Source organism: Dicentrarchus labrax, unplaced genomic scaffold (assembly GCF_905237075.1).
Source record: "Dicentrarchus labrax unplaced genomic scaffold, dlabrax2021, whole genome shotgun sequence".
Lineage (NCBI taxonomy): Eukaryota > Metazoa > Chordata > Actinopteri > Moronidae > Dicentrarchus > Dicentrarchus labrax.
Window position 1 is genome coordinate 32,201,857 of NW_026136719.1, and position 27,224 is coordinate 32,229,080.

Sequence of the window (27,224 nt, forward strand, 5' to 3'; positions counted from 1 at the left end):
TGGTTAAACTGTGCTGCAACTTGCCTAAAGACCAAACTGAAGCTTATTGGATATTGTCTAGTAGTCAGTGTGCTCCCTGCAGCTGGTGCATTCAGCCAAAGAAGCTCCACTCACATCACTTTATAAGTGGGAGTGTAAGCTGACTGAATCACACCAGTTTCAGTATTTAAAGTGTCCAGTTAAACCGCAGTTTTATTGATATTTTAGGATGATCAGCTTAACAATTCTGCTCAGGACATCCAGTATTTGGACTGAGTGGTGAAGCATAAGTCAGAAGGCTCCAGCTGTTTGTTCAATGTGTACTGATCTCATTTTTTAGAATCAGAATCGGGTTTATTGCTGAGTAGGTTTTCACATACAAGGAATACCGCTCACCCCAAAGAAGAAACTACAGTGGCTGCGAAACTCACAAAAACCGCAGAGGGCCCTATGCACAGCCAGTGTTTGGTTTGTCGGTACTGTAGAAACATGGCTCCGGCCAGCGACATGGTGTCAAATATATAATAAATCCCTCTCATAGGATTATTATTTTGAATAATTTTTTCTAGTTGTTTCATCTTAAACTACCCCTTCGTAGACAATTAAAATAAAAACATAATTCTCTTTTAAAATTGTGTTTCATTTGTTGCACAATAATGCCAATGGTCAAAGGTTCCTGAAAATCCAAATGGTTGGCTGCGAAAACAAAGATGATTTAAAAAACGATATAAACATGTATAGAAACTGCATGATGAGAAAGAGTATGATGGTAGTAATGGTGGTAATAAGTGGCCATCCTATGAGAGGATACCAGCTGTGGCCCCAAGACAGTCTCAGTTTGAGACCCCTGATCCAAAACAAATCACCATCTTTCTTCAAAGCTGACTGACAGATAGACATACTGTAATGTGCATTAAAATATTTCTTCACACATTGCAGTTATTGAACTCCGTAGAGAACCCAGTAACAGCTGACTCCAGCAGATGGTGTACACACACAAAGACACACACACACACACACACACACACACACACACACACACACACACACACAAAAAAAAAAAACACACAAGGAAGTGTGTATCCGCATGGACCTACTTGCCCAGCTGGTTCCTGGAAAGATCGAGGGTCCTGAGCTGAGAGCACTTCCACTTATTGGGGGCTGGGAGAGTTGCAATGTGATTCCCACATAATCTCAACGAGACCAGGGCCTGACGGGAGGACAAGCGGGAGGAGGGATGAGATACCGTAAACCACACGTTTCACATTTTCCCTTCAAGGAATACAAACACAGCTGGCTGACTCCATCATCGCTCACATAATTCAGATTATGACAGTGTAATTCTTAAATCAAACCAATGTCTTCCCACTGTAAAAAGAAAAAAAAGACAAATTCTCTGAAATCACTCATCTGTGCCACTTCAGAACTAGTTTTTGCCCTTCTGTTTATTCCTTTAAATGAGATCTTTCTTGTGTTGGTACTGAATGTGTACAGAATCCATATTTGGTTTGCAGTTCTACCAAAGGGCTCCACAATCCAATCCCAAAGCGTACTCCCCTTCCATCATTAGTGTTGGCACAGTGAGCCAAATATTTCTGCATCTAATGTGTAAACTATCTCCTGGTGCTGCTACACCGCAGAACAAGACTGTAAGTCAATGACCCCGAGCGTGGAGACAATGGTGCAGCGGCAGTGCCACCTGGAGGCTACTGAACAGATCACACACAAGAGTACGACTACTGTGTGTGTGTGTGTGTGTGTGTGTGTGTGTTTTGTTGCACTCGGGTTCGGTCAGTTCCTACCTCCAGTTCAAAAATATATGAGGGTAGCTCGTTCAGGCTGTTGTCAGAGAAGTCCACCTCCTGCAGCTGAGTCCTCCAGAAGATGGAGATGGTGTTCGGAAGACTCTCGATCACATTGGAGGAAGCTCTGCATTGCTTCTGCAGGGGAGGAGAGAGAATAATGTCTCAGCATTTGTGTTATTGTGTGCATTGCATGTGTCATTTTAATTCAGACTGACTTTTTAAAAACTTTCTTCCAGTAGAGCCCCAAAACACTATCAGCTTCAGTGTGATTCATGTCATTTTCAGCTTTTATTGTGTAGCTTTTTTTGTGATTTTGAATATTTCAGTAAATATCTATCAGTATTAAGATAATACACTGGTAGTTGCCACATTATTAATTTGTCCTTGTAGCCCATCTCTCGTTAGTCTGCACGATCCACAATCAAGTCCACCTTCTGTCCATTCTTCTGCCAAATGTCTCCCCCAACTTTAAAGTATAAGTCCGGTGTTAATTAAAAGCAACAGTGTGTTTAAGTGTCAGAGCATCTGCTTACTGAACTTGTTGCTTATATAGATTTTGGTTTCCTTTTGCAAAATCTATTATTCACAGATTATCTGTCTCATGTTCTACTGTCAGGATATAGTTTGAGCAAATACGTCAAAAAGGTATTTTCATAAAAGTTTCCTAGTGCAGCTTTAACAGTATATAGAGTTGGTTTCACACATTCTTATTATTATTATGTTTCATTTCAGTCATTAGGCTTGACTGTTACACTTTTCTGTGACATGTATGCTTGTATCTGGACCATGCTATATTATTTTGTGTCCTCTGTGGGTCATGTTGTGTATAGACCTTCTGTGCTGGGCACAAGACACTCACAGCCAGTATATAATCTAGACTGATTGAATGTTTATCAGAATGGATCTGTTTTATTGCCCATGCTCGAAGAATACATTTATTACATTAATACATCCATAGAGTGCCTTAGCCTTTTTCAATGGTTGACTGCACCGATGGAAATTACACAAGACTTCCCAGATTTCTAACTATAACAACTAACAATTGACTAACAATAATAAAAGACAATTTGTGAAGCATTCAAAGCCCTTTGTGTGAACATTCATTGCATCACAGAAAAGCCTCTCGAACAGCTTTGACACAAGATCTAATGACTTAGTGTAACAATCAAAACATCGATAATTAACCAACTGTGGTGATGGCGCACCAATAGATGGCAAATTAAGAATTCTATTAAACAATTATATTAATGTATGCCATCAAATGAACACCCAGAATATCAAATATGGACAACAAAGACTGGAACATTAGATTTGAATTGAAAGAAATCAACAGGAAGTGGATTGCTGTCTGTGTGTGTTCTTACCAACGGACAGGCCCAGGGGTCAGGGAAGCTGCTCAGTTTGTTCCTGCACACGTTGAGGAAGCTCAGAGATTTCAAACAGTGCATGACCGCCGAGGGAAGACTGCTCAGACAGTTATCAGACACGTCCAGCTCCTCCAGCTTACGCAGACCGATCCAGTTAGTAGCTGCAAGGACACAAGCAAAGTCTGGATCTGACGGACACAATTCACAAATATAAAGTGGTGCCAGCCTGTATGGTGCTTTATAGGTGATTAACAGAATTTTAAAATCAATTCTGCACTTTATGGGTAATTTATGCTGGCCAACCCTGGTGATATCACACTTTTCCACTTTTTGGAATGTTGGTGGGACAAAACAAGACATTAGCTTGGACTTTTTTCGCTCTTTCTGACATTTCAGACTCCAACATTTGTTGACAACTGATGATTAAAAATCAGCTGAAGCATCATAAAATTAAGCTGAACTAAACTGAAACAGGTTCTTTTTATTGGTTAAAATTGGTTTACTGCACAAATGTGTCAAACAGAGTTATAACGAAGTACAGTAGTGTTGCAGCGATGCCAACCTCAACAAGTGTCACATCATCATGATTTAAAAAAGTTTTTTTTTTTTTCAGTGAAAATTGTGAGGCAAAAATCATGCCCACTAATTGTGAATTGTATCACAATATACCTTTTCTTTTTACCATATTGTAAACAAAAAAAAAAACAAAACAAAACAAAAATGAGCCTTAAGAAATATTGAGTGAATGACACAACATGGATTCAGCCATGCAGGTTTACATGTGCTAGCTGATTTAAAATGCTAATCATTCACTCCAGCTGTGTTTCATGATAGCACAGCTGTCCTCTTTGGTTGGCTCTTCACTGACGCAGCCCTTTCAAACCTACCTCAACATGCCACTCACTACAATTAAGTTAATATATTCTCTAAATCTATATGAAATATCGTGGTAACATACTGGTAGGGATGTCAAACAGGACTGTGAGCTGGTTCTTTGCGGCAGAGAGTCTCTGGATGCGGGTCAGGTGGAGAAGTCCGGATGGCAAACTGGTGAGCTGGTTCTGAGAGAGATTCACCTGCCGTAACCTGAAGCACAGCAGAGACAAACAGAGACTTCTGACACATGCAAATGTCATGCAATAAGCACTGAGTCAAGTAATCAGTGTTTGCCCTACACTTGTGTATAATGTACTTGTGCCAAGGTAAAAGCCTTCAATAAAGGCATTACACACTGACATTTAGAGAAATAAGCTTGTTTGCCATTTTAAGTGAGAGAAGATCAATAATAGTTGTATCTCTGTGTATCCAGCAACCAGGGCCGGTACCAGGATTAAAGGAGAGCTTAAACAAATGGCGGGCAACAACAAGAAGTGCATTTATCAGACTGGACTCGTAACATAATGGCCAGTTTTTAACTTTTACATATTTCTTTATTTAAATAAAAATAAAACAACAACAATTCTTGGAGGGGCTCAACTGGGGCTCCACAGATTGATCAAGTGGCTCTAGCGCACAATAGTCCCGGAGTAGCACTGTGCCAATCCGTAACAGAATTAACTTGAGCACATGGTCAGTCTAGATTATCAAAAATACTGGAAGCAGGTAGAAAGCTATTTATTTACTCTGTATTGTCTGGGTTTTACACATTTAGAAATCGAAAAGCAGATATTGTGGTGTCAGGAGCAGAGACAGCTTAAATTTGAAATTCAAACTCTGGATTTAAACCAAGGTTAACAGCAATAATAATATAAATAAGATATCTATGCATACGTGTGAGATGACAATGTTGGACTGGAATCAGTGCAGATTAAGAGCTCCCAGCAGGCAACCAGTGCTATTTACATATTTGCAATTATCCAACAAATGTAATTAAGTGGAGGACATCCATCATGTCCAAGATGGAGGACACTGTCTGAGACACTGCTGCAACCCTGGTGTCTCGGACGAGCTGCTGCCATGTGTACCTGGAGCAGATGACCTCCTGGGAGTTGGGAGCAGCTGGCAGCTCCTCCAGCAGGTTATCAGAGAGATCCAGAGTGTGCAGGTGGATGAGACCCCAGGGCACCACAGAGGGCAGAGCAGCCAGGCTGTTGGACGACAGGTCCAGGTGGGTGATACGCGATGAGACATCCATGAACCAGTCCAGCTCCAACCAGGGCAGCTGCAGACCACTCCAACACACACTGATAGCCTACACACACACACACACACACACACACACACACACACACACACACACACACACACACACACACACACACACACACACACACACACACACACACACACACACACACACACACACACACACACACACACACACACACACACACACACTTGACTTGACGCCAAAAGTTTGCTGCAATTTGTGTAAACATCTCTGAACTGACATGGAAACTGGTAAAAGGTTTACGTAATCTGAGTGAGGGGCTAAAATACAATTACAATGTTGATTATTTTCAGGATATTTTGTCATTTTCAGCAATTTGACTGGAAAACCACTCTCTAAATTTCCAGGTTCTCCAGATTTTACAGGACGCATGGGAACCCTGCTGAAACACCATAGATTTACTACATCTTACTACTTGACTAAAAGTATTATGAACTTATTATAAGAGATTGTAATTCTAAACACTTAGAAAGAAAGTATATGATAATGGCCCCATTTAAAGATTTTGTCCACATGCACAAGTATAATTTCCACATTCAAATCCTTAAAAAACACACCTCCTCCTTCAAGCTCATTTAAAATTCCAGAATCTCTGACTATACAAATGTTGTTCCTATGTCCCCCAGACATAAGAAAAGAAGGTACTGACTGAATGTCTTTAAAGACACTCAACTGATTTTTCAAAAGGAAGCTGAAAAAATTTTGCTAAAATGCAGATGAATATACAAAGTTTTCCTGCTGGACACAAGATGTCTCCTCCTTCACTGTAAAGTCCATTCTCAGTGGATGTGCACTGGTGGCTTCAAGTTTCTACATCACACTGTACAAGTTGCACACTGGACCTTTTGCTAAATATTTAGTTTTTATATCCAGTTTAGTCATTTTCAAAACTCATTCTAATTGCCATCGACGTGTTTCCAAATTTGCAAGCACTCAAAAATTATAGTTTACACAATACATGGACAGTTTCAGTACTGAGGTAGAAGGACTTGTGAAAGGGCTTGTGAAATTACTGTTAAGAGTTAAGTTTGTGTGTTTATATCTTCAGATTTCTAAAACTAGAAGTTCAGGGGCGCCAGGATAGCTCAGTGGGTAATGCTGGTGACCCATGTACCGAGGCTGAGTCCTTGCTGCAGTGGCCCAGGGTTCGAACCCAACCTGCGGCCCTTTGCTGCGTGTCATCCCCTCTCTGCCCCCCCTTTCCTGTCTGTCTTCAGCTGTCACTATAATAAAGGCAATAAAAGCCTCAAAAAATATATACTTAAAAAAAAAACTAGAAGTTCAGAATAGGTGGTACAATACACCAGTGCCTCCTCATGCTTTCTGTGTTTTGACTTATGAGACTAACACTAAAGACACTTCCAGTATATATTTTTTTTATATTAGTTAGTTTGTTTTGTAAGTACAATATTGTTTCTTAGTTTTCTTTTTCTTAAGGGTATTTCATAGGAGTTAAGAGTTTCAGTTTGTAGCCTAGTTTTAGTTCACTATAATAACTAAACCATCAACAGGCTGTTATAAGTCCCTTATTCAGGATATGATATAGAACAGTGGTTCCCAACCAGAGGGTCATGCTCAAAATTCATCCACACACAATCTTCCTGCAGTTCTGTGTTCACTGTTTGGGTTCATTGCACAGTTTATCAGCTGTTCTCTACTCGTATTGCTATAGATTGAATATAATGTGAAATATCCATAAGATATGTTACTTAGTCAGGGGTTGTCATTTAATTCACTGATAGAAAACAGGTCCCTTAAGGAAAAACGTAACCACTGGTTATCAGTATCCCTGTCATCTGTGCAGGAGTGTCTCGGTTTTTTAACTCGCCTAAAAGCTGATCCAAAGCCAGTCTGCACCTCTGTTAGCTGTCACCAAGTCACACAAAACTCTAAACACAACAGCACACCGATCACTTTTGTGATGCATGAAGTTAACGACACAAAAAGAATTGTTGATCTCCTTATGAATATTGTTTTCTTCCCCCCACACAGGCAGGCATCTCACAAAAACATCGCTGAGATATGCATCTGTTAGAGCAGATGTTTGTTGTAATGCATTTATAGTGTGCTCTACATTGTCTCAACTGTTGCATTGTTTACGTTGCTGAGCAGAGCGCAGCTGTGATACACTGCTCCATGTTTGTCAAAGTCCTGCAGAGCAACATCTGTCAGAGTTCCCTGTTGGGGTCGAAAGCTAGAACATTAGGGAGAACCAGTACTTAAATATAAATCCTCATTAACGACGGTGCTCTCCTCTGACAGCATCGCATTTATTGTTTCAAAAACACAACATCATTGCCCTCCTTCGTTTCCAGAACACAGACCTCCTCTCCTTCTGTGTTGGAGCTTTCCTGCAGTTGGAGTCTGAGGAGGTGTTTGCTGAATGCTGGATGGTCCATGAGGGTGTATGAGGAGAACCCTGCTCCATTCTGCAGCAGGAAGCGAGCTATCTCTTCATTACCTGCAACACAGAACACACACTGCTCACAGGACCAACAGTGTTCACTCAGTGTCAGTCACCAGTTATTGCTCCAGCACTTCTGGAAATACAGGGCTTTACATGTTTCTACATGATGTCTCACAGTTGTTCAGCATTTGGACGTACACACAGCAGCAGAATAGAAATTCACATTGCACTATTAATATCAATATGCTGTGGTACACAGTTTCGTCTAAGGATGGGGTGGAACTGCTGCCCAGTTCTGAAATTAGCTGTGGGTGACAAGTGCAACTACAAATGCAAAGCAGTGTGTGTAGGGCACACAGACTGTGTGCACCTTCTAGTTTGGTGGATGTATCTGCTGAATGAAAAGCTGAATATACACAGGAGGGTGTGGTGATTATTAAAGGGTTTAGAGTTATAGTACAGGCATGATGAGCTGCTGTAACAAGTACATATATAGTCTGCAGTGTATTAATGTCTGTGTCACCTACCTGCTCGTGCAGCAGCGTACAGCGGCAGGCCTGTGATGACAGCGAACTCGTCGCTGTGGATGGCACAGTCCCTGGCGTCGGCCTCGTAGCTGTGGACTAGAAGTCGGACCACTTCCAGGTGACCATGCTGGCACGATGTGGCCAGCATCCAGTTCAGCAAGTCTCTTCTCAGACATGGACCTGAGAGGGAGCCAGAAGACGTTCTTTGATCAATAACAACCACGCAGACTCTACCGCAGAGACTCTTTTAGTCCAGTGACCGATCTGGCAAAGTTTCAAACTGGTTGAGGCTATTTAAAACTTTCCATTAGGACCTGACCTTGAGTTGGGACTCTGAAATGTTTTTTTGTCAGACAGATTATTTTCTTAGTGAGGGTTTTCTTCAGTGTTCATGAGGAGGTCAAACATGATTAAGAGGTATTCTACTGTATATTCTTTCTAAGCTAAGTATCATCAATCATCTTAATTGTGAGCATCTGGTTACAACAATGAAGATACATTGTTAACAATAATTATTATTCTAGAGCAAGAACAACAATTATTTTGGAAGCTTTAGACAATCTATAAAGTTTTATAGCAAACTCTATTCTATATAAAACAATATTTATGCAATTACAGAATGTTCTCTGTTAAAGGGGTACTCCTGTAATTTACTGTTGTGTATTCATAAAGTTGGGGGACTCACGAGACACAGGTTTTAAAAGGAATTGTCAAAAAGGAGCAGAGGCCCAGATATCCCGACTTTTAGTCCCTAGTTTAGTTTAAGCTCCAAAAACAATGAATCCTACAATTTGCATTATCCAGTCCTCATCATCTTTTAATTACACCCTCTTTGTTTGGTGAGTACCAATTTCTTGCCCATCCCCACACCTCCAGTTTGTGATGCAGGGTTTTTGTTATAGATTTATAATCTCCAAATCCAGATCAAGATGACCCTGATGGCACTGTCAGGATTATTTTCTCAGACATGACATAGCAGACATTATACAATTGACTCTTCCTAAATCCCACCCCTTTCTGTCTCTGTGCTCCAATAACAGTTGAGTAAGCCTTGGTCAGAACCTCAGTCAACGTCCTCCTTTCCTGTATTTAGATATGCTATGTGCTAGGTTAATGTATGTTGAGAATACAACCACATTTTTAAGGCAGCTAAAAGATAAAAGTGACATACATAGTCTTTAGTTAGCTACTGTTAGCTGGCTTGCGGCTTAGTTAATTAAGACAATAAGCTTCCCAAGTCCCGCCCCTTTTTGCTCTGTGCTCCAATAACAGTCAGTGTTTTTCTTTAGAGCAAAACAACTCGCCAGCTAATCTATATTAATTGTTAGCTAGCTAGTTACATCATGAGAGCTAATGTTTGCTGTTTTTATTCGGGTTTTGAGTAACAGAGGACAAACAAAAGAAAAAAAAAAAAAAATATATAAAAAAAAACATACTAATACATAATGTAAAATTTACATTTTAAATAAAACAGCCTTATAACCATCTTAAAAATGTGGGCGTCCTTTCAGCATAGACGAGGCTAGCACATACTGTAGCGTATCTAAGTACAGGAGGTTGACCAAGGTTCCAAATGGGGCGGGACTTAGGAATGGTCTACTGTTTTCAGGCTGAGTCGTACTATCCATAACTAGTACAATGACTTTGACATAAAAATGGTGGGGTGCAGGACAGGAACGGGTCTTTGATTTAAAATGAATGAATACATGTTATTCAAAAAAAAGAAGCCAAGCCCTGGTCTATATATGGCAGATGTGGAGCTGTTTCATTTTACCAGGTATAGAATCCAGCAGCTGTTTGACCAAGCCGGTGCGTCCGTAGTATGCTGCCAGGATGGCTGGGTTGCTGTTGGACAGCTCCTGGGGTACAGTGATACGGGCTTCTTTGAGGAGGTAACACACACTCTGCAGATCATCATGCTGAACTGCCACACACAGGAGACGTACCTATAACACACAAGCACACGCACACGCACACACAGACACACACACACACAATGAGAAAATCACTAAAAACACAATGATTCCTATGTTCAGGTGATTATACATTAATGAAAACATACCTATGAATATAATATTCTATTTCTGGCAAAAGATCCTAAATGTTACACACTGGACCTTTATTTCACTGATCACAACAGTAATTCTAACACAAAATGTATTGATGGCTAGATTCTACCTTGAAGTCCAAATTGCAAATAGAAAGCCACACTTTACAGTAATCACAAGAAACCTACACTAGAAAAATATAGGCATAAATCTCATCTGATTAACAACCTAAATAAAGGCTGAAGTAGTTCTGTCTTGTTGACTATTAGCAGCACACTGATCACATGGGAACTGATTATTCAGGTTGAACAAGGTACGGTTTCATGCCTTTAACAGTGCCTGTTTGGCACATGAAGGCCACTTCTCTGCCATCATGAACCACATTATTAAAGCATCATGTTGCAAGATTTCCCATTTCCTCTGAACCAGTTGAGACATAGAACAATTACGCTAAGTGTACATTACATAACACGGACGATTAAGGAGCAAACTCTTGAAAGACCTCAGATAGGATTTTGTTAGAAACTGACGAACAAGAGGAAGCAATCGTACTGAAACAAGCTGGAAGTCCTCCATTTACCGTATACTGAGTATTGAATAAAAACCCAGACTCAGACAGGGATAAAGAATCAGTTTACTGAAATTTGAGATTTCTGCAGTACTGGGTGGAAAAGGGCAACTATATAGTTGCAAAACTCATGATTAACACTCAGTGCTGCTTAACACTGGACCCACCATTAACTTCAGACTCAATAAGGTTTAAGAACTTAAACCTGAAATCAAACCCAAGGCTGAATTACACCACTTTCAAACAGAAAGCCTTTATTTGATATGGGATAATGAACAATCATTAATCCATATCAGACTGATGCTCCAGGAAATGTCTGGTCATTGTTGCTCACACAGACCTTGGTCTGCAGGTCCTCAGCAGTGGGCACATACAACACAAGTACAGCAGGGCACATATAGAAACCGCACTTGCTAAATAGAGCAGTAGACTTATAAAGACAGCTTATTCAATGTGGTCACTGCAGTGTTCACACAAGACATCTCAACCAAGAAGCAGCAAGGTGCTGCCTCTGTTACAGATGGGTGGTAGGTGGCTTTTTCCCTTGTGAGACTTTACCGTGAGACTCATGCAGTTTGTTGTAGGAGTTTATTGTTGGTAACTGCTCTGCTGGTGCGCTCCACTGCATCATTGGCAGTATAAATATTGGACTGAGCTTCTGGATCTGTGAAGTGTTTAAGAGTTTTAAACCTGCATTCTGTGTAATTGCCAGCAGGGGGCATCTCCATGGGCTGCAATAAAACACTGATACCATGCAGTCTTGTGGAGAAATTAACCTACTTCTCACTTGATGTATTAGCTCAGTAAACAGTTTCCTGATGAGTTTATGGTCTCAGGCTCTAGTTTCAGTCTTCTTCCATACAGCATGATGTTCATTTAGTAAATGATGGTCCCATTTAGAGTAAAATAGACCATAAAGTAGGGTATGCTTTATGGTGGGGCTACCTTGTGATTGACAGGTCATTATCAGTGAGTCTGTCCAGCTCAACGCACCAAACTCAGATCAAACTGTCAAACTTGGCAGTGCTGATCAGATATGGATCCAGATTGTGTTACTCCTCAAATCGTTTCACAAACATATTTTAGTGGACTGTTTGTCTAGAGTACATGATCGTGTGACCAGGCATGCCACCATTGTTTCCTGCTACAAAGAGTTGAAACTGCGCAGCCAATGAGAGCAGCTCAACTTGCTGTATGTCACCTCCACTGGCTCCAACAAACTGTCACAATAGGTTCACACTTGGACTGCACTAAGCACATAACTATAATTTGTAAAGAAAGCAGGACATCAGCAGCAGGTCATCAGTCTACACAGGATGTGTTCAGGTACAGTACTGAGTGTAGGTCACTTGCATATTCACTGATGTTACTCAGTAAAATGGAAGAAAACAGACTTTAAGCGTAAAAATAAGCTTCACGTTGAAGTTTTGGATGTATGGACGTTAGTGAAACATGAGCCAGTGTAAACAGCTGGATTGATTAAAACGAAAAACGAAAAAAAGTGTCTGAAACACAAAGACTTAACTAATCACTTCTGTCTGTAAAATATGAAAACTGCTCTGAGGCTGTACTTGGGCACAGTGGGGCTTTGAGCTAAAGGCTAGCATCATGCTCACAATGACAATGTTCACATGTTGATGTTTAGCAGGTGTAATTTTGACTTTGTTCACCATCTTAGTAACATTAGCTAGTTAGCAAAGTAAAGCTGAGACTGACGCTTTCTTAGTTTTCACTATTGAGTTATAAACAAGAGAACTGGATTTATTTGGAATTTTTTTTATTTTTTTGTAATTATTTTTTAAGGACTTAGAATTTTTAAACTTGTCATGACAAGGACCCCTTTTCTATAATTAAGCCAACTGACGACCCCTCACTAAGTGATATATTTTATGGATATTTCATATTATATCAAAACTGTACAATGAACCCAAACAGTAACCGATAAGTTTGGTAAAACGAGTGATTTAGAAATTTGGAACAGATTATCCCTTTTTTATACAATTCTGTCTGTATATTTATATATATATATTTATATATATATTTTAATTTTTAAACTTGTCATACAGACTTAATAGGCTTCTTTTTTGACAAATTCTGTGTTTTCTTGTCCCTAACACTTGGCCATTGTTCTATAAGACAATTTACTTTTCTTCACAGAAGTGAGTCAAATACTGACATATAGGCCTACTGTGTATTTTTCCAGCACACCGTAAAATCACAAAGGCCTCGAGACCCCCTATGAACTTTTGGCAACCCATAGTGGGGGTCCTGACCGCCAGGTTAGTAACCACTGCAATAGACCTTAGGGCTGTGTATTGGTAAGAATCTGGCAATACAATACACATCACGATACAGATTCAACATACTGCAATACTGTAACCAAGGCGATATGTTGCTTTATTACAAAAATAATTTTCTGGGAAAACTGTCATAGTATAAAAGGATACATCACCATGACAATAAAATCTCAGTAAAAAAAACTTTTTTTTGTAGCACAGCCCTGTCATAGTCGACCCATTAGTCAATGAAAAGAGTCTTAGTTGACACACTTTTCATTAGTTGGATAGTTGCAGAAAAACAAAAACGATGTCAAACTCCATTCGGGAGCTGCATCTTGTCACCAGGACGAAAGTATCAGAGGATTGTGCAACACGGACCTTTTCTCTTGTAACACACTGGTGCGCTGCATATGCTAACAGCACTAGCTGCTGTCACTAGCTACATAGTGGTCCTATTAGCTGACTGTACCTGGACTGGGAGCTGGAAGGACAGGGGGAGTTTAAACACTACTAGCGTAGGAGCGGGGCACCTAGCGGGGAATGCTGCCAAGGAACATGGCCAGGAATGGCCGACAGAACCGGAGTGGGGCGGACAAATGGAGGCCACCTGATGTACAGCCAGCTCCGACCAGGACTCTGACACAGCAGGTTCAGCCAGGGATAGTAGAGGCATGAACTGACTGACTGTTTTTGACAAAGCTGTATGTTTTTTCCTGCAGGCATTCAATGTCGATGTCTTTGTAGATGAGATGGAATGAACTGTAGATTCTCTTGTATATCTGATCTGTTCATCTCCTGCTCTCCTAGAGTTTTCTAATCAGCCCAATCTGTTAATGTACACTGGCACAGGCAGAAGTAGGCCAGATCTCTGCTGATGCCTGCGAAGGATGTATTCACAAATAAAAACAAGAGCAGCACGCCCACGCGCTCTTCATGCCACCACAAAAAACACAGAGCACTGCACCACTCTGCAAAAACGCCGCAGCTCTGCCACTAAATAATACAGCTGTGACACAGGATAAGAGCAAGTAAGTGAGAGTGGACATCCCCTGTCATCAGTACAGACTGAAGTCACCACAACAACAAAAGCAATCAGATCAAGGTGAATGACAGGATCAGGAAAAAGTCTTCTAATTCAAATACAAAAAAGATGTAGTCTCTGTGTAAACCCAACCTTAAACACAGTCACCTCACCAGGTTTGTCTCGACACAAAACCTTTTTTTATTGGAATAAGCATGGAAAGCAAAAGAACATGATGTGCATTGTTCCCCTGCAAAATTAATATATCATTTTTTTGGACTTGGATCAGCAAATTACAGAGCCCCATGAGGGAGAAAGAAATACATGAGAAACCTTTGTGTTCTCCCGAGAGTGGAAAAAAGGACTTCCAGTCAAAACCCAAGGGTCAAAGGTTTCCAAGGGGAAAGCAAATTATTTTTTTCAATCCATGTCTCCTCAGGACAGGGGTATCACCTTCACCTTGTTTTTTATTTAATTAAAAACATCTATTTAGGCCAAATTAGCCTATTACTGTTTAATATTTTTATTTTTTACAAAAGGAATGCTATTTTTATAAGTCTAGATCAGTGTGAAGAGTCTGAAAATGGTTAATCCATAATAATACAGACAGACACTTGACTAGAAAATGCTGTTTTGTACACATTTTAGATGAATGGCAGCCAGCATCAAGCTCACAGACACACTGCATTACCTGTGACCAGCCTATTCATGTGTATAATAGTGTATAATCACCTGAAAATAACAATAATTATATGTTTTCATTACCTTAGAATGAGCCATTTTTATCTACAGATGCCATGGGTTAGGGTTAGGTTAGTTTGTCTTCATAACCCGTTCTCATTCGCAGGTGGTCAGATACAGACACAAGTGGTGTTCAGTAGATGCCAATAGATCTTACACACTGGACCTTTAATGCATTTTTTTTTGTATTAGGAGCAACTTAATACTGCCTTACTCAATGTATTTTGCCACAGATACCCAGATCGTAATACTGTATAGATAGCAATATTAAATTACTAAAATCAGCAGCCACTCTGTGGAACAGATATGAAGCTTTGGCGGGCCGGATATGGCCCGCCAGTCGCTTACCCCTGCCTCAAGGGGTTTGTAGCAACGTGCACTGACTAGGCTGGTTACTCCTCTCTTTGAGCTTTACTTCATTGTGGTTCACCACAGAGCTTACCAATCAAGAAGGATCAGCAATTAAGCAAGCCCTAACCCCCCAACCCCCACCTGGATGAATCTACTTAAACTGTGTCTCATACTATTAACACCAGGCCCACTGACTCATGAACAGGTTTCAGACAAAGCCACTCAAATAAGGGTTTTCTGTTATTGTTAAGAGTTTTGAAACATACTGTACAACCCTGTTTGACCACAGGAACTCTTCCAAGAACATTTTTGTGAGCTCAAGAACTTAACTCTTAATGAACAAAAAAGGGACTTTTGTTTCCGATTATATTCTAGAGTTTAGTTCCCGGTACTGTTTGTTTGAAAAGCACCGGCCAGCAACTGGTGTAGTCAAACCAGATTCCTGCGCGTTCACTTCTAGTTTTTATGTCTGTAATACTGTAACACTGGCACATTTTGGCTCTAATGAAACAGAGGCTTTGTTCACACCAAATAGTGAATGCAACGCCTCCTCTCTTTTACAGCAAAGGCATCAGACATTTTAGTCTCGTTGAATTTGAATGTTTCTCCACAGTCGCCTGTATATTTATGTGCACATGGTAATATTGCTTGTATATAGGACTTCAGAAATCCTCAGTCAGAATGGTGTTTTAGTGTAAAAGGACATATTACTTGTGGCATTGGTGAAGTTATTGACATGGTAAATGGCCCAATGGCTTACTATACACATGGGGAACAAGACAAAAACTGAAAAATTGGGATTTTCAGAATGCTAAAGTGACCTTAGGAGACAAGACCTAGCTTTATCCATAGCATAACCACACTGTCTCTGAGAGACTAGTCTGGAATATGGATTTATTCCTTTTTAGAGTGGGAGGCAGTTTGGACACACACATTTTCATCACGTGATCTCAACATAGAGCTAGATCTCAGATAATTCTTCCCTGAAAGGTTTACACATTTCATTTTAGTGTAATACTAATAGCTTCATATCAAGGCTTTGTCAGTCTTCTATACTTAGTATGAAATGTACCAAATGAGCCCATCGCAGTGTGGGGATGAAGAGGACACGATGCTGATAGAAACAGCACTTGCACAAATCAGGGATTTCGCTTTTAGCCCACTTCAAGCCCACAGATAGTGTGTTGATGTCACCTTTACATTGTACAAATAGTGTACTGTATTCAGAACTTCAGTTACAGTATATCCAGTCAGACATGATGCCTCCAGAATAAACATGGCTTCCAGCCATAAGACAAACTGGACGGTAAGTATAAAAACACAGCAGCAACAGAAAATATGTGTCAGAAAATCACTGTGTATGTGCATGTTCATGGCCAAATAATTCAAAAGGGTAACTGCAACCTTTATGCATGTTTTGACATGAGAGTGGTTCTGACTTTGGGGTGTAATAATGTGGAAAAAACTCTGCTTTTCTATATTGTTGATTATCTGGAGATCCCTGAAATGTGACAAAAACCTAGTTTGAGAACTACTGTACTGGTTTACATCAGTGGTTCCAACAATAACAGTAGAGAACAGCTGATAAACTGTACAATGAACCCAAACAGTGAACACAATAAGTGCAGGAAGTTGGTGTAAGATTTGGATGAATTTTGAGATTAGATTAGATAGATTAGATATTTTGACATTTTCTTTATATAATTCTCTGTCTGTATTGTTTGTTTTATTTCTATCAATAATACATATTTAATAGGCTTATTTTTTGACAAATCCAGTGTTTTCTTCTCCCTGATAATTGGTTTTAATGCAGGATGAGGCTGTTTAGCAGTGAGTAAAAGCTCTTTGAAAATAGCAGTTTCATTTGGTTTTCATTTATTTAAAAATATTAAATCCCTTAACCCCGGGTAGAGTTCGACCCCGTGGTCTGGTTGAACTAACATTCATTACCTGATAATGTACATACATAGTCATAGTGATATGTGATTCACAGATCTTTAACTTATTGTAGTGTACTGTACCACACTGACTGACTATGTACAGTATATAACCAAAGTATAAACATTTTCCCATAGAAGCCAAGTAAGCCTATCACTGTAACCCTGTGTCCACCCTGCATACCACATAACGTTACAGTGATGACCATAACCCAACTAGCGGTGCAGTTGACAATAGGATTTTCATGTATATATTGGGTGTACTCACCCCGTCGATGCGGGGCACCCTGGCACTGCACTCCACGCAGCAGGCTTGTTGGATCAGCTCCCTGGCAACTTCCTCCTCTCCGCCTTCATAAGCTGCCTGGATGTTCTCCAGAGTGGGAGAAGGAACCAGTGCAGAGCCGGGCACCGGACCCTCCACCAACGACGCTTTGGCTCCCATTTCCTCCCCAGGGCCTGTGGACAGACAAAGGGGGCTGCAGTAGTCAAATGGGAGTTTAAAGGAGTGCTTGTGAGGTAGGATTGGGATCATACGGAGGCGTTTGGCAGCATGCTGCAGGTTGAACACGTCGTATTACTGTAGTCTTGTTGCAGCATACGCTAACTAGGTCACCCTATTAAAGAATGCTCTTGAACTACAGTGCAGCTGAGTGGATTAGTGCGCACTAGAGCCTCTGGAGGCAGGTGGAATAGGCACTTGACACCAAACTCATATTACACACTGACATTAGTATCTAAAGGAAAATACATTAGTATAGAAACTAATACTCTTGGTTGGAAAATAGTAATATTCAGTATTTAGCTTGGTCATTTTCTACATCTAATGATAATAAATCAGACTTTCTTGAAGTATGGAGACTCTGCAGCAAGATGTGTAGGGATTGTTTTCTTGGGGATTCATGTGTAAATTAGAGTTAGTACATCAGTACAATGAGCAAGTGAGACACTGTTGTAGTTTGTGCAAGATGGATTACACAGGGATCTCAAACCACTGGACCAGGGGCCATTTCCGGCCCTCCATCCCCTCCCTCCGACATGTCGTCAAAAATATGATTATAATTATAATTTTTAATAATGATTATTTGTTCTATTATATCAATTTAAACTACCCCTTTATATACAATTAAAATGATAAACACAGTTCTATCTTAAAGCAAAATACATATATGTAAATATACATAAACATATACAAATATGCTGTTTGCATTTTGTTTTTTGTTAAGTTAGGGATGTGATAATGTGTATAATTAATTTAACAAAATACAGTCATGTTCTCTGCTAATACGAATATACAATATACCTAAAAAGCATTTGGTTGTGACACAGAAACATAATATGTAAAGAGACTTAGTGTGTAGATTTTTAGAGACACCAGAAGCAGCATTAGACCACAGGATAATAACCAAAATAAAATCAATCCAGGTTATGATGCTCCTATAAACTGCATTAGCCATCATAAAACATGGACCGTAAGAAGTGGCTGATAGCTTTCATCAAAGCTCAGAACACAGAGTCTTGCATCTCAGTTGTCGACCGGTTTTTCAATTGCTAATGTTGATATTTAGAGAGCAGGGCTACCATGCTGATATCAAAACAAAGAAAAGTAATGTACAATTCTATTCTAAAGGAAAGTCAAGCATATGTTTACAGAAGGATGCATTAGCACAGAAAGTTTCTATCTTAAGTAATAATTTAAACTTTAAAAATAAGACAAGACTTGAACACAAGCTATATTCACAGAGCTCTTACTCACTGCTGAGGCATCCTGCAGGAGAACAATGGCCAAATATCAGGGAAAAGAAAATAGTGAATTTGTCAAAAAAAGAAGCCTGTATACCAGTATGTCCTAAAAATGTCAGAAAAACAGTATTCACAGGAAAATTTTATTAATTAATTAAATTTTACACAAATGTTACTACAGTTATTGTGTTCACTATTTGGGTTCATTGTACTGTTTATCAGTTGTTTTGTATGTGTTGAATATATGAAAAATACATAAAATATGTCACTTAGTAATTTACCAAAAACAAGAAAATCTGCCCGATTAATATTCACTAATACAAACGTACAGTATCTTGCACAAAGTTCTTAATAATATCATATTATCAATAATCAATAATATTATAATAATAATATTAACAATAGTCATATTACAAAAACAAGCACCTTGACCAGGTTCAGAACAAAATCAGCAGTGCAATCAAGAATGCAAGGGATTGTGTTGGTGGCCTTATGTTCAAGGCACTGGTTGGATGAAATACGAAAGCCAGTTTCTAGTAATACATCCATGACACCAAAATGCTGTACAGCAGTTACATGTTGTTAAGCTGGCCTCAAATTACCCGGCATTATATGACCGTGTGGCATGCCAGGGCCTGCGCTGACTGGACAGGGGTCTTCCTCACTGATCACATGTACAGCTCTGACACTGTGCGCTATAAACAGCGTCAGGCATCACTGCGCTTCCTCAGGTAATATTAGTCCTGTGCAAAAAGGAGATCATCCACAGAAAGTGTATCTTGGCTTTCAACTGTAAAAGGTGTGAACGATGTGGCACAGAATAAACCTGTTTATTTACAACTAGCAGTCGGTAATCGCTGGTTGCCTGCTGGTTCTTTTTCAGGGCTGTTTTTGTAGAACATACCATTCATACATTTCTTGGGAAATAAGATGAAAACCTCTGCTCATAACTCAAGCGCAAAATGTATCAAAAACTGTCCTAACAAGTCTGACAGAGCAAGTTCTTTATTTTCATGTTTGTCAGAGTGGTTATTCATTTCACCAGCCAACACTTCTGTTTCCTCTTTCATGTGCGTCTGAGCTGCATGTGCCCGCTTCCTGAAGCCCAGTGGCTTTTCTCTGAATAATTAATACAGAGAGAGTCTGACTGGGCTTCCAAGGCTATATGAGAAAGCCTGAGGGAGTTGAGCCATTAGACCCAGATGTGCCTCTTATCCACCATCAATACTCCCCTATCACAGCCTTCAACGGCATATCTGGGAAAGCTAGAAGAAGACCTTGAGAGGGATGAGGCGATCAACAACTCCTCCGTTACTGAATTCCCCTTTTCACTGGTCCATCTGCTTTAGAGCTCAAAGGAAACATACACTCCTGACATTTGCTACGTGAACAAACAATAGTGGAGACTACACATCAGGGTGATGTGATTAGACAGGAGCTGAGGAAAGAGGAGGAGACAAATGAGAAGGAGCTGTGGATCATCTGTTCATATAGCAGGAATTAAATGATTATGATACATACAGCCAAAACACAAATCCTCCAGTGGAAGACCAATGTACCATCTAGGGATGCACCAATCAAACTTTTTCTGTTCTGATGTGCTAAAAGTATCTGCTGATACAAAGTAACAATCTGATACTACTGCTCTTTTCCCCAAATTTGACGGTTTGTGTATTTGTGGCAAACCGTTACGGAACAGGAGTCACGGTGTGGTGCACGCAGCCGCATGTAGACTATAGGGTATGTAGATTGATGCATGTAACCAAAAAAAAACCCAAAAAGCTACGGGTGTGAATCAGTCACGCTATGGCAAGTACAAATGCTGCAGTTGGACCTGCCTGCATCCTTTAAATCAGTTGTTTAGACACAATTCAAGTTCCTGGACAGCTACAGCAGCAATAAATAGACAAGAATGGCGTGTCAGTGTTGCTCCACCACTGTCAGGTATGTGAATGGAAACATCAAACATGCTACACATTTGGTGGCATCACCCAGATGAATCACATTATCCTAATAGCAAAGATAGGGTACATTGAAGACAAGCTGGACTGCTGCATTCTGGAGGAGCTGCAGTGGTCGAATGGTACATGCATGCACACACACTAGCCAGGAGTAAGCTGCAGTAGTGCCTGTGCAAGAACCTGAACATGTGCCACTAGGTTCAGGTTTTTTTTTTCTTCAAGGGAATTTCCACTTTGATCCTCTAGATTCCAAACACTCATCAACTGTTTCACTTTCCCTATGTCAGTGCAGCACCACAAGAAACAGCTTTAGATCCACTGTGGATGATTCAATCCTAACAGGCAAAACCTACACTGGTGGCAACATCATTTACAATCCAAACTAAATCAGCTGTCACACTCAACCAGTGGTGGAAGAAGTATTCACATCCTTTACTTAGAGTAAAACAAAACATCAATGTAAAAATACTGTATTTTAAGTAAAGGTCATGCCTTAAAGTACAAAAGTATCAAAAGTAAAAAGTACTCCTTCACCAGAAAATATTACATAATATATTGTTAACGTGAATAAATCAATGTTCAAGCAGCAGCTAGTTTGAACTATTTTACATACAATTAGGTAGTGGAGTTGAGTGGTTCCCAATGTGGTGGTCAGGCCTCTCCAATGGGTCACAACATAAAGAGAGACAATTAACAGGGTAGTAAAGAAGAAAGGTTTATGCTACAAAATGCTGTAGTAATCTTTGGGGCTCTTCACAAAGCTTTGCATTTTGTGAAAAATGTAATAATTTTACCTCTCTGGGGCTCTAACAGTAAGTTAAATGAAACCATCTCAGTGGTTTAGAAGGGGAAATGTCTGTTTGGAAGAACTACAAAGAACTCAGCCATCTGAAATGTGATAAGGGCCCACAATCAGACAATTTTCCTGTAAGATTCCACTAGCCAAAGGTTGGAACCCACTGGTTTAATCTTAAGAATGCATTGCATTTGATATGCATTTGTGTTTTATTTAAAATACTAATCAGTAAAGTAACTACTAACTGTAGATTTTAAATAAAAGCAGTAGAGTAGTAGCAGCAGCAGAAAATGTAAATATTATTAAAAAACTATCCTGGTGAACTGAAAGATTATGTTTTTCCTATCTATAGAGGTGAATAAAAGTCACAGCTCAATTTAATGACTGAATTCTACTGATGAGGAGAGTATTGCCGATCATCATAACAAAATTCATCTGTATCTGTAAGGTGTACCTGAGGCATATAATGCTTTGTTTTATAGTCACAGATACCAAATGCTCTGTCACTTTCAACAGCTTCATATTTGTGATCCTGATGTCCCCCAGACAAGCACACCACAGACTTCCTCTTTTATGCAACACTGCAGTTAAGAAAGGACCTTACACTGTGTAGTTCTGTTAACGGATGGTGTTTGTTTTACATACATTATGTGTGTAAATAAATGTTGAAGTTATAATCTCACATAAAAAAACATTAAAAGCATTCCACTGGTGAAACACAGTGTGGTGTTTATCGTGAAGCAGGAAATGCGTTTATCACCGTTATTAGCGCAATAGTCTGGCAAAAGGGCTCCTACAAAATAAGACAACATTTTAGTAATTTGTCACTAACATGATGGAGCAGCCATAGGTAGCTGTTAGATGAAGAGCAGGAACTTACAGGCTGCACACCTTCACTTCTTCAGCAAATCAGATTACTCTTGGGATGATGGAATAAGACAATTCATTTACTGCTTTATTAAAACAAGTGTTTTTGGCTGCACTGTGAACAGCTACACCAGTACTTTTTACAACACGGCTGCTCATGGAGCATTTACTGTTAGCAACGGTAGTCACTTGTGTTGCCAAATTGACATAACTGAAATCTTAAGGATTATAACTTTAAAAGTATGTCAGTGCAACCGCCATCTTATTGTTCTCAATGTAGACAAGAGGTAGGCAGCAGCAGTCGGGGGCAGGAAAAATATTATGGGTAACTCCCACTTCTCAACAATGAATCGTGCAGACCTAAAAGTCAAACAAGCTGATTGGTTGATCCCACTCCTGTCAAGAGGTGGGTAGGTGGGTTAACATATGAGAAGAAAGCATGATAAAAAGGTTAAAAGAGAAAAAGCTACACAATCATCCCTGAATAATCGTTGCACATTTGCTTACAGCCCAGAGAAGCATGTTTTAGCCATACCATGATCAATCTATCTTTTCAACATACATATGGCATGCAAGTATTCAAGACCCACTCACAAAGACAGCAAAGACAGAGATTTCAGAAGGTGGACAGCTGCTGAAACATGATACAGGCTGCTAATGGGATAAAATGTTACCTGCAGCTGCATGTGCAAAGTTGTGCATACGCAGCTGTAACTGTTCCCTATTATTTTGTGCTCACACGGTTATGGTGGGCGGATGGCGTAATTTCATTTATGTTGAAAAAGCAATATGATCGGTTTGAGCAAAATTCGTGCCCACCACCACGGGTTCAATTCCCAGAAGTGGTGCTTCTTAGCCTGGTCAGTGTACAAATCTGTAATTTCCCTTTGAAATCATTCTTCTGAAGCATTCCCCAATAAAACCCAGTGTAATACATCCACACACACTTGAGTAAAATGTATTCAGAGTGTGACATCATAGTTAGATGATTCCCATAAACAACCACTGCTGTGTTAATGAGCCCTTCAGTATAGAAGTCATCAGATACATCACATGAATCTGCAGACCACACTGGCTGATCCTAGCAGAGTCAGAGCTCAGTGCAGAGTAGCTTTAAGGCTCAGTCGGACCTACATGTGCAGCATATAAACAAGGCTGCAGTCAGCGTTTAGCTCTGGCCCCCCTCCTCCTCTCTCCTACTAACCTGCTCATAGCGAGGCAGCGAATCCTCCTCTTCCTCCTGCCTCCATCACATCTAACGCTCACTTTCTTTTCATAGCTTCCCTTCAGCTGCTGCGTGGCTTCTACCCAGCATCCACAGCCATCCTAGCTATGTTCTCTGGATGATCTCCCTCCTCTCTAACCCAGTGACAGGCTGAGGAGAGAGGGAGGATGGGGAAGAGAGGTAGAGGGACAGGAGGAGGGGGGGTAGTGGGGAGAGGGAGCAGGGAATGATGCTCCTTTGTTTAAGAGCCTGGCCAGCCTCTGAGCTTCCTGTCTGTCTCTCCCTCACACTGCCTCTGCTGTGAGCCACTGTAATCTCACACTGCCCAGTGGAACCTTTATTAGATCGATCATCTGGTTTATAGAAATTCCCATCACAATTTGTCCAAGGTGACGTCATCAAATGTTTTGTTTTGTCCAACAAACAGTAAAAAACCCAAAGATAATCAGTTAACTGTAACATCAAACAAAGAAGCATTCAATTTAAGAGACTGGAGAAGCCACCACCAGTAAATTATTTTCTTCTTCTTCTGTTTTTGTTGCTAAACTACAGTTCTTCTAACAGCCACTTGAGGCTGGCTTCAAAAGTGAGTCAATCTCCATTAGCTCCAATGTTAAAATGCCCAAATTTACAGCATGTTTACAGCCTGGTACAAAAAACTGTTTTGGTCCACAAATTCCCATTTCATTAGGGGAGGGGTGAATTCTCAGGGGGGGAGGGAGGGCTTCGACTCGGCCATGGCTTTGTTGGGGTCCATGATGGAGGACAGTACGTTGTTTTGTAACATGAACTCTGTACTCTGCTAAGGCCGCTGTAGAAGACAGTCTCACTTTCTTCCAGCTCTGGCAGTCTTTAACACTGAATGTTAGACTGTGTCAAATATTATATTAGAATGCAGGGACAAGGTGATCACAAGCAGAAGTCAACCAGCACAGGAAGATATGTCTCCATTTGTGACGTAGTCAGGAAGTTAAAAGATAAAATATAACAGCAAATCACAACAGCTTCCTTGTTGCTAGGAAAGAAAGATGAATGGTCACCTACCGTAACCTAATCTACCATACTCCACCACACTCTTCCATCCCTGACTGTAATCCCCATTCATCGATTCATCATCTATACCTGTAATTATTTACCACACAGCTGAACTACAATCTGCTGATAGAGAAGTTATTAAAATCATGTGTGAGTTACATGAGGCTGAAACATTCACAGTGTGGTACATACATACAGTTAGACAGCGACAGAAAAGGGCTTGTGGCTGTCAAACAATCATGGTTTCAGTTCTCTTTTTGCTAAATTTAAGCAGTGCTGCAGTGCTCCACACATCAGTACATTTCAGTTTGAACCTGCCGGATGCCTCAAACGCCGCAGCGAGAAAACGGGGCCATGTGGAGTGGCAGAATTCAGAGCAGGTTGATCAGAAGCAGCGAGGTTACTCACCGATTTGTTGCTCCATGTTGCTGGGAGTGTCTTTAGAGTCCTGGGGAAGGCCAACAGACCAGTAGGACATTCCTACTGGAGCCACTGGTTAATCACTATCGGAGCAGAGTTCCTCCACAGAGAGGAGGCCTTGGTTCAGCTGTCACCCTGCACAAAGACAAAGCAGCAGTGGTGAAGACAGTTCTCTGGAGACATATAAAACAACATTCAAATAGACACAATTCAGCTGTATAGCCCAAATGGTACAATATTTGTTTATTTAAGATTATTGACTATTTTATTTTTGAAAGCTATGCTGGTTTTGTCTAACTGCTATATACAGGGAGCAAAACTGACACCAGCCACGCCTAATGTGGGTACATTTTGGGTTTGGCGTAAAAATGAATTGGGTTCACCGGCCAGGTGGCCAGTATATCATTTGGAATCACAGTGTAGGGCCAGGTTTACATTGTTGTGTTTTTTTACATGTACTGGCTGAGACCCTCAGGTCAGCGAATCGGATCCAAGCAACTACTACAATTTGGTGCTTTCTACACAGTGCCTGTCTCTGTCTGTCTCCGTCTGTCTCGGTCTGTCTCAGTCTGTCTTTGTCCATGTCTTATGGCGGAAAAATTATGTGGACAGATATTGCAATATGATTCGATTATTTGATTTAGTAGGAATGTTCATTTCCAACACAATTTTACCTTCACTGAGGAATCTATTAATGCTGATGATGTTGGAATTGTTGGGGTCTGTATCTAACAAACATGTTTTCTTACGTCTGGAGAACTGAAAGAATTGTAGGCTTTCAGGCTTCAGAACTACAGCCCTTTTACCTTTATCAAAAGGTTTTGTGATTTAGATAAAGGATGAACTGGTACCAGTATCAGGTATTGGCTCCAACAATGAGCTCACATACTCATAATTAATTGTAATCATAAAACTACTCCGATACCACTTTACGGCAGAATTACGTTATGGAACTTCTTGTTAGTTGAGCAGGTAGGCAGAGGAGAAGTAGTGTCAGCATTTTGGAGATATTTTAAGCAATTCTAAGCAACTTTTACAACAACATTAGCACATTTAATGATATTGTTAAGTACTCTGTATCAAAATGTTAGTACTTCTATTTGGCCTGAATAAAAGTGGTATTGTAGTTTTGATAATACATCCATCAATCACGCAGCCCTGTTTTTGGCGTAAGAAACGTTTAAACATTACGTTATTAGAGATATGGGGACACAAGTTAGAAAAGTTATGAAGGTCAGCGTTTTAGTGAGAGGCCCAGCATACTGGCTAGGCATGGGATCATATAAAAAATGTCATGTCACAATTATTTTGGCCCAAATAATGCAGATTATCACGATAATAGAAATCCTGAGTGTTTTTTATTGCAACATGCGAATACTGAAGTTTCAGCAACATGATTGCTTATTTCTCGCCCAAAATCTGTTCAGAAACAGATTTTGGTTGACTGCCAAGGTGAAATAAGTTTACATAGCGTACTCCATACTGAACTCTGCTACTCATGCTCAAACCCCATTGGCTCACAGACGGTTCAGCCAGCAGCATACTACTTACAATAACTTCCGGATGTTAAAAAAAAAATGGAGAAATGAGATTTAGCTGCCTGATATTTTAATGTCTGATTTCCATTTATCATTTATCGCACCAACCCTCAACCTGGCTAAATGTAATTATTTTTAGTCAAATAATGAATAATGCAGTTTTGTGGGCAGTAAAGTATTTTGGGCTGGTAATATTGCTCTGTTTACCTGCCATGAGCCAAAAAGTTAATTTTGGATAATGCTATATGCATGGATAAAAGGTTTCAAAATATTTTCCCCTGTATACAGAAATACCAAATATATAAGAAATGCCTTTGAAAACAATGCAATCTAATAAAACACCATCACACACTGTGAGTGTGCATACAGTGCTTCCAACAAGGTTGATATGGTGGCCATTTATGAAACACATGTTCAAAAATTCTCCAGCACAATAAAT

At 40.1% G+C, this 27,224-nt stretch overlaps 1 protein-coding gene across 2 annotated transcripts in view; it reads right to left on the reverse strand.

Moving 5' to 3' along the window:
• lrrk1 (leucine-rich repeat kinase 1) overlaps positions 1-27,224 on the reverse strand; it is a 79,442-nt gene that overhangs the window by 49,254 nt on the left and 2,964 nt on the right. Inside the window, exons 2-11 of one of the 2 annotated variants that reach the window (XM_051379964.1) lie at positions 25,236-25,382; positions 17,469-17,659; positions 10,030-10,201; positions 8,256-8,435; positions 7,646-7,782; positions 5,116-5,342; positions 4,110-4,237; positions 3,149-3,312; positions 1,782-1,919; positions 1,077-1,189 (exon numbers count right to left, since the gene is read on the reverse strand). In XM_051379964.1, the coding sequence (XP_051235924.1) occupies positions 1,077-1,189; positions 1,782-1,919; positions 3,149-3,312; positions 4,110-4,237; positions 5,116-5,342; positions 7,646-7,782; positions 8,256-8,435; positions 10,030-10,201; positions 17,469-17,659; positions 25,236-25,305 (1,520 nt within the window). In that variant the 5' untranslated portion in view covers positions 25,306-25,382. Of the gene's footprint in view, positions 1-1,076; positions 1,190-1,781; positions 1,920-3,148; positions 3,313-4,109; positions 4,238-5,115; positions 5,343-7,645; positions 7,783-8,255; positions 8,436-10,029; positions 10,202-17,468; positions 17,660-23,771; positions 23,973-25,235; positions 25,383-27,224 lie in introns of those variants that run through there. The other variant, XM_051379965.1, reaches the window with a different exon arrangement.